The following is a 14165-nucleotide window of genomic DNA, read 5'->3' on the forward strand; positions in this document are numbered from 1 at the left end:
TTCTATAAGCAATTCAGAAATAGAATGCTTTGAAGTTAGAATGGAGCTTCCTAAATCCTAATTGCTGTGACCACAGTCACAAAGTCTTGAAGTGTAAACCTCTTTGAGTATTTTTATTACTTTGCAAGTCAAAAATGTAACTGACCAATAACATTTACATTATAACTACATCTATTACTTAAATTATTGTGCCACATTTCCTATTCCGCTATCTGCTGAAACACTGAAACACCTAATTCTTGCTCYGTAAACATTTAAGATTGCTAGGACSTGCAGTTAACGTAGTCTCAAACTTCAAATCCACTAAATTAATCACAACATCGCAGCTCCAAAGTTCCTGTCTTATCCCCCCCTTTATTCTGTAGAGAAATAAGGCAATTCTATAATCAGACCAACTTATCACAATGTGCAGTATATTGGTATGACTTAAGTGGGAAATGAAAATCGAATTGTTTCTTGAAGAACACAATGTATGTAAAAGACAAACGAGTTCAGCGAGACTCTAACACATATACAAAATTTTAATCCATTTTGGGAACTTTCTTAAGTTCTTCAAACATACAAAGTAGTAAGATATTAATGAACAAATACTTGGAAAAGGTGCAGTTTCAGCCAGAGTTGGTATTTCTTCACTAACAAAATTACTGCAGAAGGAATAAGGTAACATAATATCCATTACAGTGACTTGAATAAGCTKGTCTGATTTTGTATCACAGTCATAACTTCGGAAGAAATGAAAGAATTTAGGAGTGGTACCATTAAAGGTGGTGGAGGAGACAGTGTATGAGAGTGCAGCAGAGTTAAGACAAATTCAAAGCAGGACTGACAGAAGTGAGACTCGTCCCCATTTCAACCCACCCTAAGGGCTGGTATTTATGCAATGGAATAAGCTGATTTTGAAAGCTTGATCTGACCACAGAGTACATACCTGGAGTAACACTTTCTCTAACAGAYTTTTCTTCTGATGTAATGTTTTGCCCATTTGTTTCAAGACTAGAAGGCAGAGTGCTTCTTTGTCCATTCAGACCAGAGTTCTCCACTTCTAGAAATGCAGACATGTGTGGACTTTCTGTTGAAAATCCTGAAGTCTAGTGGCATTAAAAAAATCTGATTTAGGATTAATTTCCCCAGAAATATGAAGGATATAAAAATAAAGGTAATAATTGATTTTGGGGTCATATTTCTGCAAAAACAGCAATCTATATAAAAATACTCCTGTGTTTCTTCTAAATAGAACATTGAGATTAGCCATTTAAATCTTAYAAAAATCTTAAGCTAAAGTATTTCCTCTACCATAGTTTTCTGCAGTACCTTGCTAAATTCTTTGTTGTGCTGTGAAATTCTGTACTGAGAACAGGATGATGATGTATCGGAGTCAATATTTGGTTCCAAAGGCTGAAAGAGCTGGTGATGGAAGTTTGGAAAATACCTCTCCATTTCAGGGAAACAGAGTTCAGGTGTTAGAGCTGTAAGGAAAAAGGTTATTTTAAAAACATAAACCCTTCATAAAAACAATAAAAAAACCCCAACAAAACAACCACCCTAAAAACCCTCAAACAACAGACATATCAGAAACTGCTTCTATGTGCAGTAAATAAAGCATACAGAATTCTGCAGGGTATACAAATACCAGCTTTTAAAAACAAAACCTTTACAGCATCCAATTCTTYGACACAACGCAGGTATAAAAAGAGTAAGAAGGTCCTACACTGATTCAATTTTATTTTTTTTTAAATAAAAAGATGAAGTTCATAAGTTCTCTGTTCAGCATTTATGAGACTGCATCAGAAGTAGTGTGGGCTTCTCAGTACAAAACTCACAGCACAAGACCAATGAAGTGCCACAAGGATGATTAGAGGATGGATGTAGCACATGATGTTCAAAGAGAAGCTAAATAACTGGGTTTATTCAATCTTAAAAGAACTGGGGATGTGAGGGAAGTGGTACAAAAATGTCTGCTGCCCACCACCTCCTAAGAGTCAGTAGAGAGAATTCTAGAATGCTCTGGGCTGGAAGGGACCTTAAAGATCATCCAGCTCCAAGCAATGAGACACCTTCCACTCAACCAGTTACTCAAAGTCCCATCCAACCTGGCCTTGAACACTTCCACAAAAGGGCATCCAAACTTCTCTGGGCAACCTGTACCAAGTATTTAATCTAAATCTATCCTCTGTCACTTTACAGAAAATAGCCTCCTTGAACAAGCAAGGGAAAAAAAAAAAGAAGACAAGAAGAAAGTTATTAAAATGTTGCTTGGGGGTATAGAATCTTTGTCCTTGAAGATAYTCAGAACTTGCCTGGACAAGGTCTTAACCAACCTGGTCTAAATTGGCTCTGCAGTGAGCAGGAACCAGAAGTACTTCCTGGTCTAGATTACTCTATAATTACATGATTTGAGGTTTTGAAACATTCCACGAGGAAGGATTTGAATTAAAACATTAGCATTATCTTCATGACAGCTAATAATGATGTTCTCAATTTTCATAAATGTTACGTTTTTCTAGAGAGCACAGAACTCTCACCAACCAGTTAATCAGTGTTTTATCAACTACGGAACCTCCTGTGAACAATGAAGTATTATGTAGTATTTGTCTACYTTCCTGAAATGAGAGCTATGAATAAACAAGCGACAAAAATGGCACAGGTAGCCAATAGCTCAGCCATGGTGGCAGGAAGCAACATAGAACTGAGACAAGTGGTCAGTGGGGGCTTTTTCTTCCTGCATTAGATAATATTTTGTGAACATGTACCTAACACAAAGCAGGAAGAACATCAAAGTACTGAATTCTTGCATGTAGAATTCTTATTGACTTTAACATGTAAGCTGAATATAAATAATACAGACGTATGCCTAACACTGAGTCAGCTCCTCATTCTGTATGATCAGAAAGCAGCACAAAAATGCTATAAAATAATCAATACCTTGGAAATGTGCACTGTCCTCTGAGTAAGAGTACAAGTTCCCAGCAGATTTCCCCAGGATCTGCTGTGTCTGGTTTTCTTTATAAAGGTAGATCTCTCCTTCAGACAACTGACTTTCAGACGCCCCAGACAAATTCTCTTGCCTCTGCTGCAAGGTAAAAGGAAGGGAGGAGCTCCAAGGGTGGCTTGCTGTTTCTCTCAGAATTCCATCTTCTCTACTGTTACAAGGCAATCCTGAAATAGCAATTTACACATTCACAGTTTTGCATACAAATCACTTACATGACATCATTTGAAAAGACAGYGCTTAATATCCTGAAATATTCATAAAGAGTTCTGGGGTTTTGTTTCTTTAATTGTCTCCTGTCAACACTCCTATAAACCTTACCACACATTCACAATCTCAAGTTGCTAATATCTAATTAGGGAGCAGTCAGTACTTAGAACTTTTACAGAATGTAGACKTAAGAAACACTGAAATTATAAAATCAGAAAATAATTAATACTGCTATTTTATGCTGGCTAGCACATCTTTACCYCCTACTGCATATGAATGTGTCAATCCTTTCATGTGATCTTGAATACCTTTATGAGCCCGCACTGTGGTTTCATTCGTGCTCAAACAGAAATTGCTTAACACCAACACTAGAAATCCACGGGATCAAGAGAGCCAAAATCATGCTCCTAGACAGCACASCAACCCTTCTTTATCTTTGGGCTTACAGAAGAACTGGACAAAGCTACCAGAAAAGGTCATTACTAAACACTGAATATATGAAGACACAGTTAGACTTGAAAAATTCATTCAGTCAAATAACTAAACTTCTGACATTTTTCTTCCACAATAAAAACAATAGAGAAATAAAACTACAAGCAAATTAACTTAGAATGTACTTTAGCTTTCTTACACCAATAAAACACAGATTTGTTAAGTGAGTCATGAAGTTTACTACAAAAAAATAAGTAATCAGTTTGAAACATTAGGGTTAAAATGACCCAATGAAATCTCAGGCTGCAAAAACTGAAATCTTAAAAAATTGATTTATAAACATGGAATAACTCATACAAGCATGTTGCTTAAGAAATCAGATGTGTGTTAGAATAACACAATATGAGGCCTCAAAGTAAATAAATCCAAGGGYCACTAYCTAATCAATTTCAAACGCACTTCAATGTTCACAAGTAGTAATGTCAGGAGCACTTATATATTTATTATAAAGGAATTCTTTTTCTTTTTATGAAAAACTAACAACATCAAGAGGCAAACCACTAACAAAAAATAGTAGGAACATATACCCAAAAAACTGTTAAGTTAATGTAGTACTCAACTGACATTTTCACAAATAAGTCATTAAGAATTACTGTGATGACAAGCAGATACTGGAACAATTCTCTTAATAGCAAGACAATCATAGCTCTGCAACAATCCATTATGTATATTGAGTAAGAAACTTTTATCAGTCTGTCACTTGAAGTTAGTATTTAAAATAAAAATTGCTTGGAAACTGCTAGTGTTACAGATGCTTAATAAAACTCAAAATATCCTTTGCCAAAGCAGATGTATCATAAATTATTATAAAAGTAAAAAATCATAAGCACCTAAGAAAACATTCTGGTTATACTCAACTCTGTAAGATGTATCAATCAACCTGCAGTGAAGTTAGACATAAACGTGTTTCAGAAGAACTTAGGTTCAGGGAATTAGACTCATTCTGCCATAAAATTAAACCACAATTTTTCCTTTTACAGGAGCAACAAAACCTGAACACTCACCAGTGTCAACAGGGCTTGCATTCAACATTTCACTGGTTGAGAAGCTCCCAGTGGAAATTGTTGAACTCACATCACAGGGTATTRCTTGCATGAAAGCCTCTGAACCAAGTACTTCCTAGGATGAAATAACACACTTATCACCATGYATTCAGAAGTAAAGCTGTAAATCCACACATTTTATTCTGAGCTCAGTTCAAGTGTAGGAGCCTTCATGTTTCACACAGTCAGGCAAATACAGAATCATCCTTGCTCAGTACAACACATTCACACCCCACATCCCAAGCACATCACTCCCCATGAGCCCCCTCCCCTCCTCTGCCCTCACAAACASACACAGACACACACAAACACACTCCTATAAAGCCTCTCAGAGCTGCATACAAATCATGACACCTGGAAGATTGTTTTATCTTCTGGTGATCAGATTTGGCTATTTCTCATCACAGACCCACTTCAGTAGAATTGTGGATCTCAGAGGAACATATGTACAAACCACTAAAAATTCATCAATTTTACAAGTACTTGCAATACTGAGCTTTTTGCATACAGGAGACTTAAAATTTAATTCTATGAAATTAAACTAAAATATACAAAATCCCCTAAAGCATTATCTTCTTTAATTTTAAGGTAACGTCTACAAAGTCATGAAACAGATGAAGGTTCTTGTACTTCAAAATTTTGAAGAATTAGGTATGAACAATTCTTCTCAAACTCTGACTTAAAATGTGCTCTAAGAAAATAAAAAAAAAATCTAGCAAGCCCTTCTGCTTCATTTTTCATTATGTACTACTTTATACAAATATATTTAACATACACATAGAAAACATTTACATCCTAAGATACTTTTACATATCCACGTAATACTGCTGTTCTAAATACTGCTTCTATCTCCTAACAAAATTATGGGATCTTTGGATGAGAGAAAAGAGGGAGATTGGTGCTGATTTCAGCAAGGCTGTTAACGCTGTCACAATATTGTATGATCCCAGTTTGGATGCTGCAGCCCGAATGGATGGACAACAAGGGTATAAAACTGGCTGGATAAGCAGGCTCAGAGGTCAGTGACGGAAGGGTTACACACTGTGTGGAGGTGGGGAACAAGTAGAGCACACAAGGCTCTGTCCCCTTTAATGGCAATGACCCAGAGGAGGGGACACCATGCTTTTAATTGAATTTGCAGATACAATAAGGCAGAAGGAGCATCCCATGTACTGAACAGCAGGGCTGGTATCCTGAAGGACCTTGTGAGGCTGCCCCTATAGGAATGGTACAAAACTCAGCAAGGGCAAAGGCAAAGTCCAGCACATGCGAAGGAAGAAGCCAGAGCACCAGTCCYAGCTGAGGCCTGCCTGGGGAGCAGCCCTGTGAAAAGGGAGTCTCAGCAAGCTGAGTGTAAGCCCATGGTGAGCTCTGAGAGAGAAGCAACAGCATCCCATGCTGTATGAACAGGAACAGAACCAGCAGATCCATCACAGGGGTTACCCCTCTCTACTTGGTGCTCGTTTTACTGCTGCATCTGGAATAGTGYACCCACTGTTATCCACCCAGTAAGAGAAGAAAGATTACATCACAAAATAAAGAGAGAGTWATATGATTATTTTGGTATGACCAACCGTATTATCAAGCCCAAATGATGGTCCAGAACGTGTTCTAAGTCCCTCTCCACCTTCAGCAGCAAGAACTGATGAATCTTGAGACACTGGGGAATCCTGGGACAGGACTGAACACAAAAGTAACAGAAACAATAAGGAACAAAAAGCAATTTTCAAGTTCACAGTGAGCAATGAACAGCAGAGGGCAGTAACACTCCATTGCTGCCAGCCTCACTCTTTGGGCACTGATTTTGCCCATCCTTAACCACCTTCCTCTCACCTACACAACACTTTTTGCYCCACCATACCACCAATTTCATCAGCAATCTGTGGTTCTTCTTTATCAGCCTTCCTAAAATTTCTAACTACCCCGACTGCTCTCCATACAGCAGGCATGAAGAGCTCCAAATTCATGTTCCAGCTTTGCAGAATGAAACACGTCCTTGCTAGTGTTACTGCAATCATTTAATTGGAGTGGGGGAAATCTTTTAAAATCCACCATTATAGTGGTTACAAAGAAAAGCAGACATTCCAAGTAGATCAGAGACATCAGAAACATTGTTTAACTACAGCATGACTACTAGCATGGAACTGACTCACTTTTGCTTTAACACATAAAAATAAGTAAGATCAGTACCTGTGCAAAAAAAACCCACCAGAGCAGCACCCAAAAAATSCAATTTTCTGCATTCAGTGCTGATAAGCACCTTCAAAGGTTTGACAATTCTGTGACTGTAAATTAATTGTCACAAACAAATACATATTCTAMTTTCCAGTAATAGTTTTCAAGAAAGAAGTGCTAAGTATGAAACTGAAMTGAAACACAAGTGAAGTAGGTATGTTTTTCAACATTCTAAAAGGGCTGCTACTGACAGAGATATTTCAAATCCCCAGCTTTTGTAAGACTCTCTACTTGGGCAGATCTAACTTTTTGTGAATCCTAGCACTAGTTCATACTCTGTATATGCTGGAACTCAATTTCTTACCAGATGGCAAACTCTAGTTGTTCCATTTTCCATACTATAAAAAAAGGAGGGTGTTCCCTCTTCAAAGCAACATCAGTGCACACTGATGTGACAATAATAAAGATTCYCAATAAATATGAATCATTTTGAAACTCATCTCAGGGAGGGGAAAAAAGTCCAAGGTTTCTTATAGCAACTATTACCAAGTAGACTTCTAGGAGAAAGTAAAAAACACAAAAGGAAATACATCTAAAACRCATTTATTTAATAAGTACTTTGCTCAGGTCTGTCCCTCCTCCTTGGAGCAGGATACAGGAAACAGAGGACCCTGGAAACAAGCAAGGCCTTCAAGAAAATTCCTGGAAGCAGCATGAAAACTGCAATCATCTAAATCAGCTGCTATTTAAATAGCTCCATAGGAGAAAAAATGCACAATACAAACTTAAAGTAATAACAAGAAGCAATGTCTAGAATTGGCTGTCAGACATTCAGAAACTGGAAATAGATTATTTATTTTATAATTTGATTAAAAAGTAAATGGTAGAAGAAACTACCACATAATTTGCCATTCCTGATACCTTTCCATCAACACTAGATATTTTTCTGACAGAAGCTATTTTATTTCCTATAGAATACCACCGTGACAGGCACTAATTCAGGATACATGAGATGAAATTCAAGCATTTAATAATCTCTTGTAYATAAATTCTGTGGAGAGCTATGTTACAAATGTTTCATTACTGTACTGTAATAACCTGCACTGTTCTCGTGATATTAATACTAGGGATGAACAGTATAAATTTCATGCTATAAACCAAATTATTTAATTAAAAATACATGTTCATATCCCATGACTTTATTACATTAATATCCTGACAAAGCCTGTATTTGGTGACTCATGAAGGAGGATTTTTGAGTCTTCTCTCCTTCCTCTAAAGTAATGATGCAAAGTTCTTGYTCCTCACAGCAGCTAGAAATTGACATGCTTTAACTTCCTGGCTACCACAATGTCACAAAGAATTTATATTTAAAAACTGACTACRCAACATCTCAAATGCTGCCTTTTTTCTCCCCCCCTCAATAAAAATGGCAGGAAAATAGCAACMATTATTCTAGCATGCAATTTGAAAGACAAATGACTAAAAATCCAACCAGTCAGTGAAAACAACATTAGAACAGGGGTTAGTCCAAATTCAACCATRTAGACAAACAAACAAAAAGCTAAACTGGTAATGAAAATGACAGTCTGCTGGTATGCTGAATTACGGACAACTATTTGGGATTGCTAAAAATAAATTGAAAAGTTAGCTTGGATCACAAAAAAAATCATGCTTGGAATAACATCTCTCTACAGAGTAGCAACACATGAAGATAATCCCATCTGGAACACTGCTCAAGGGAACTACTGCAGATGAACAAAGAGAGACAAGACTGTTGATATATACTGAAGGAGAACTGTAAAAGAGGTCTAAGTGTCAAATCTAGTCACTAGTTCCTGGCTGACTTCCTAAGGAAATTAGGTTTATGCCATCAAACTGCCYGTCTCATTTGCAGGGTTACTCTGCAATTCCCTACTAACAGTGAAATCTAGTAGCTCATTCTAACCAAACTGGATTGGAAAGAACATCAAGTGTCCAAAGTTCCCAACTCATCCTGTCATGCATCAGCAGCCTGTAAAAGAGCAATTCAGATTTTAGACTCACTGCTGGCACCTAATCAACAACACTTTAGCTGCTGCCCTGTCCTCTGGTGTARCCACTTGATCAGTCTGCGTAGCGCTCACAACCACTCAATACTGAGCATAGGAATTCATCCTCCCCAAACCACAAGTTGGCTGCAGGACTGATTTTACATTCAGACACGTCTGCCTCTAAATTTCAGAGGRTTAAAGTCATCTTTCTTCCTGTAATAATTGGGAAAAAGAAATCCAGCTAATTACAAACTTTAAAAAAAATTGCCTGTTATCCAAGGCAACTCTCCTGTCAAAGGAAACTCACCTTTGCTGATAAAGCATCTGCATGTAAGAACCAGACATACCAACTTTATCTTTTATATCAGATGTATATAAAACATGTGACCACTGGTTAAGCATTTGTGTACATCTAGTGGTTCTGTAAACATGAAAACAGTACAGCTTTAAGTTGTAAAGCCTTACATTATTTGGTCAAAGGTTGAAACCACCAAGCATCTAATTTCAAAGAACAAGGTCAAAGATCACACAGAGCACTCATTTGTTTTTATCTTTAGAGATACAATTACCTCTTGAAAACATGGGGAAAATGCAAACATGTTCTGGTTAGAATCAAGTAGCAAAACAAGTTTTAAAACCAAATTAAATAARAAATAATCAAAGCTACTATCACAARCAACAACCTAAAATGAACCTTAAATTTTCCCTTCAGAAAGTTTATATTTAAAGTGCAAGAGATTGTAGATCTTATTGCTGAAATACCATACTAGTTACTGAAAGTACTAGAGAGAGACTCAGCCTACACGTTTATCAAGATTACTGCTGGCACTTTTGGCTGTTCATCTGCTCAAGAGGGCATCCTCTTAAACACAATCACAGAAATCTTAAGGGTTTTTTCTTTTAATATAGATGTTCACATAAAGTTTCCTAATCCTCTTACATAAACTATTGCATTGTTCATATACAATACTCCATAATGTAAAAAGACACTACACCAAGGCATTTTATATATTAATTTGGTAACAGCTGTTCTAGCAATGCTTCTAAAACTCACTCAAAAATACAAGTCAATTCTTCAAATATTATTAAAAGGCAAAATGTTTCCATGATGATTTCAGTTTAAATATAGGTATACTTCAAAAGAAGCATTCTGAAAAATAAAAGAAACAGCTGAAGGAAAATGACGGTAGATGTACTTATTCAAAACAACTCCAAGTAAATCTCATTGAACTGGAAATGATGTCTCAATGAAAACTAAATGAAAAACTGAAGATTAGGGCCAGTGGTGAAATTTCTAGCAAAACCAGCAGGTATGTAATACACAGCTGTATTACTTGTAACAATGGGCATATGAAGGCTGCCAAGTTTCTGAGAACTCCTCTGCAGCTCCAATAATATTCTAGATGGATACTGAAAACTGTACTGGACCACTCAACACTGTCATCTTGTAAAAAGCTTCAAATTGCTTTAGTCAATGTTTTACAAACTTCTTTGTCCATGTTTAGTAGGTTTCAATGTTCCTGTAACAAAATCATTTTGAACATTCCCAAAGCACTTTATAACAAAAATTGTCATGATAACCAAAACAACTTGTTTTATTTTATATAATCAGGTTAACTTTGCCACCTACAAACATGGCCTATCCTCAAAGCTGTTCTTTTCCAATAAAAGCTCTTCACAGATAGACAAGGACAGAGCTAAAGCAGTCCTTACAGTACAGCATGGTTTTTCCTTTTGACATATTCAGTGAAGCATGTAAGAAGCATATGATGGCTTCTAGAAAAGGTCAAAGCAGAATGGACCTGTCTTGAATACTGGCTATGCACGGACTTTTCCTAGTTAGGACACCTGTCCCAGCTACTTGAAAATTCCAGGTGTCTGGCTCTCTCACTGTRTTGGTCTCACAAGCTGAAAGTCAAGGTTGATGCACTGTGAGGTGATAGTCACAACTTGCTAATTAAACAGAAATTGCAGATACAAAAKAATTACCTGTCACTAAACAAGGCAACAGGRCACGAGGAAATGGAATKAAGCTGCATYAGGGCAAGCTCAGATTGGACATWAGGGAAAGGTTTTTTTCTAAGAGGGTAGTCAGTCATTGGGACACATTCCCCAGGGAATTYCCCAGGGAAGTGATCACAGCACTCAAGAGTTCAAGGAGCAACTGGACAATACTCTTAGTCAATGGTTTATTTTTAGGTAATCTTGGGAGAAGCAGGGAGTTGAACTTGATCCTTATAGGTCTCTCAATTTGAGATATTCTACAATTCTCAGTTGACATGTCTGTCACACCTAAGACATGATTCTTTCAAAGGTTTTTTGAGCTGATGATGACCTCAACCTTCTATTTTCTGTCTCAACCATATTTTTAAGTAATTTCTTAYATACACTGATCTTCCAGAGGGCAATCTACATAAAAACTCCATAGTTCTTTTTAAGCACTGATTTCCTTTGTATCAATACAAAAATCAAGAATGCCAYTGGTCTGCCCAAAACAGGCTCCCACCTGAAGATCTTCTTGACAATTAAGAAGACTTTCTTAAAAAGCAAATCTTTACAATTCCACAGATGAAAAGCACATGCCTTGGACAAGAAACTGTTGACTAGCAATGAAGTGTACTGSAGTGTGGACTTGTTACTAGAATATTAATGGATCACAAAACCCCAGATTACAAAAACTCATTCATTCTGAAACAAGTGCTTATTGAAACACCCATTTTTACACTTAAAATTCAATAGCATTAAAGAGCACTGCCATGTTCTTTAACAAGTCAGGTCCCATTCTACAAACAGATAGCAGTAAAATCAGCAATGCTGAATGGTATTCMCATAACACCTTGAAGGAACAGGATTTCCTCACCTGAATCATATGAAGTTTCAGAAGCCAGCATCAGCAGTTCTTTTAATAAYTTCCCTGATGGATTTGTTTGCCTTAGACTTTCACTGAAGGCTTTTCCTTCATCGTTTGTTATGCCCAAAGGAAAGGTGCCTTCATGAGAAGCATGACTGTGATGTTTCACACATGTAAACTCCACAGAGGATGAAATCGGGTAAGTTTCTCCAGTACCATCACCTGTTTTGTCTGAATTTAAAACATTTGTAATCAGTTTAGGGATAGAAAGGATGTGTTTTGCACTTCATGAGGAACATTARGATGCACATTCTATTCTACAGAAAAAACCTGCTGAATTTGTGTGGTCTTTCTTCTAATGAATTTAGCCATATCACATCAGTGAACACTTTTGTGTCACAGTCTGTGGATTATACAGGCTGAAAGATTATAACAATTATAGACTTCCTAATTCCTAACCCCACTGGAGTATTTCTTAAAAAAAAAAAACAAAAACAAACAGATTTTTCCACATAGCTAATCTAACAAAACTTTCAGTAACTTCTCCAGATCCAGAGGCAATATAATTTCTCTGCTTCCRTTAAAAGATTTCTTTCTCTAAAACCTGGCCCATGAAACGGCCCTTTCTGACCACCCAATCCAATAAAAATCTCAAATTTTTACTACCTACCRTGACCAATGGTTTGAAAATATAAGAATAAATCACTTGTAGATCATAATGGTATTATACAGCCAAGTWACTAAGCCAAGTGCTTTTGTGAAGGTAAATATATTCTTCAATCAAAACTTTCACCAACAGAACTTGCTATCTAATCAAGATATCAAATTMATCCAACAAGAATTACTCTGCATAAACTGATGCTGATTAGCATAAATTACTTTCCTTTAATTGAAGGATGTCTCATATCAGCTGTTTCATTATTTTGCTCACGAAGAATGCCAGCCTGACAGGCCTATAATTACTCAGATTGTTCTGCTGAGCCTTTTAAGAATACAATATAAAAACTTCGTAAAATATGCATTACATTTTAGATGTGAAGAGGCATTGAGAAAAAAATTAAATTTTTACCTTTAAAAAACATGAGTTTGTTGTACCTGTTAATTAATGTTCCTCGTAGAGAATTGCAAAGCATTGCCTGCAGACTCTAAAAAAATCTATAAAATTGAAATTTCTCTCCCATTTTTTTGGCAAGAAGTATTTCCTAACTAGAAAAAACAGCCTAAAAAGATGGTCTAAAAGTATCYAAAAGATACTAACACCTTATTTGCAAGATTTCAGAGTCACTTTCTTCATGTGCTCAAAAGATAAACATTTAAATAAAATCTACCAACTGCTCCTGACAATTACTGTACATCTGCCTATAAACACAGACCCTGTACAAAATAAAAATCAACAGGGAACCYACATCATAGAATAACAGTGAATTCTGTTTTCCTGGTGAAATTTTGTTTAAATTATKATTTTCTAGACAAACACTGGCCAGATAAACGTTTCTGAACTACAACTCACTTAGATAGTATATAAGTTATAACTTAAGAAGACAACAGTATCAGCTCTTATTTCTGAATCATCTCAAAGATTCTTCAGAAAAAGATTATATTCCCCCAATCTACTTYTCATAACAACACTTACTACATAATTTATATATTACCTGCAAAAGAGAGGCTGCTACTCCTTGGTGTGTCTATCTCTGGTATAACACTAAGTTCATGTTGCTCCAAACCGAGCCCTAACTTGACTTTTGTCACAGGTGGTTTGGAAGATCTCCATTTCTGTTCTCTACAGAGAACTTTCTCAGATTGTTCTGTAAAACAAAGTTTAGTACGTTGCAATAMCATGCACAYACAYAYATATATAYACACACATATACACAAATTAACATGGAGASATGAAAGAGAACTCCATCTCAGCTGTAAGGTAATAAAAATWATAATGAAAAATAACAAAGAGCCTTACCAGTTTGCTCAACTAGACCAATGCACTGTGAAATCATTTCACTTCCGTGAAATTTACTCCTGTCACAATTCTCTTGCTGGTAGTTTCCTGAGACTTGGAAAAAGTCAGTTCTCTTACTCCAGCTGGGCTTTTGTGCCTCTGTYTTTTCTTCATTTGGGGACACATGTCTCACCTTAGAAGTGGGGGAAGCAGTTTTATGTAAGATTATATTTATACTCATTCATCAAACAAGTGTTTTCTCAGTGTGCATTCCACCCAGGACAATATAGAGCATGTTGATAAAGTAGTTCAAGTATGCAAGATACCGGGCAGATGTGCTTAAATCACAAAACACATTTGGACACAGAGGTATTTTACTTAGCTCTACAAACCTAATGCTCTAAAACACAGTTAGTTACATTTWCATGGCCTAGGT

At 36.5% G+C, this 14165-nt stretch overlaps 1 protein-coding gene and 1 non-coding gene across 4 annotated transcripts in view; both read right to left on the reverse strand.

The window, feature by feature from the left end:
• Positions 1-628: 628 nt before the first annotated feature.
• Positions 629-14165, reverse strand: part of LOC130579243 (centrosomal protein of 295 kDa-like) — a 34079-nt gene continuing 20542 nt past the window's right edge. For all 3 annotated transcript variants that reach the window (XM_057375887.1, XM_057375886.1, XM_057375885.1), the window contains 8 exons: positions 13751-13922; positions 13446-13598; positions 11803-12024; positions 6309-6415; positions 4696-4810; positions 2923-3156; positions 1312-1466; positions 629-1088 (listed from right to left, as the gene is read on the reverse strand). In XM_057375887.1, the coding sequence (XP_057231870.1) occupies positions 801-1088; positions 1312-1466; positions 2923-3156; positions 4696-4810; positions 6309-6415; positions 11803-12024; positions 13446-13598; positions 13751-13922 (1446 nt within the window). In that variant the 3' untranslated portion in view covers positions 629-800. The remainder of the gene's footprint in view (positions 1089-1311; positions 1467-2922; positions 3157-4695; positions 4811-6308; positions 6416-11802; positions 12025-13445; positions 13599-13750; positions 13923-14165) is intronic.
• Positions 5061-5144, reverse strand: LOC130579248 (small nucleolar RNA U2-19). The gene has a single exon (XR_008965967.1). It is a non-coding gene; the product is annotated as a small nucleolar RNA U2-19 (small nucleolar RNA).

Source organism: Malurus melanocephalus, unplaced genomic scaffold, assembly GCF_030028575.1.
Source record: "Malurus melanocephalus ecotype Western Australia unplaced genomic scaffold, MMel_1.1 scaffold_262, whole genome shotgun sequence".
NCBI classification, from domain to species: domain Eukaryota; kingdom Metazoa; phylum Chordata; class Aves; order Passeriformes; family Maluridae; genus Malurus; species Malurus melanocephalus.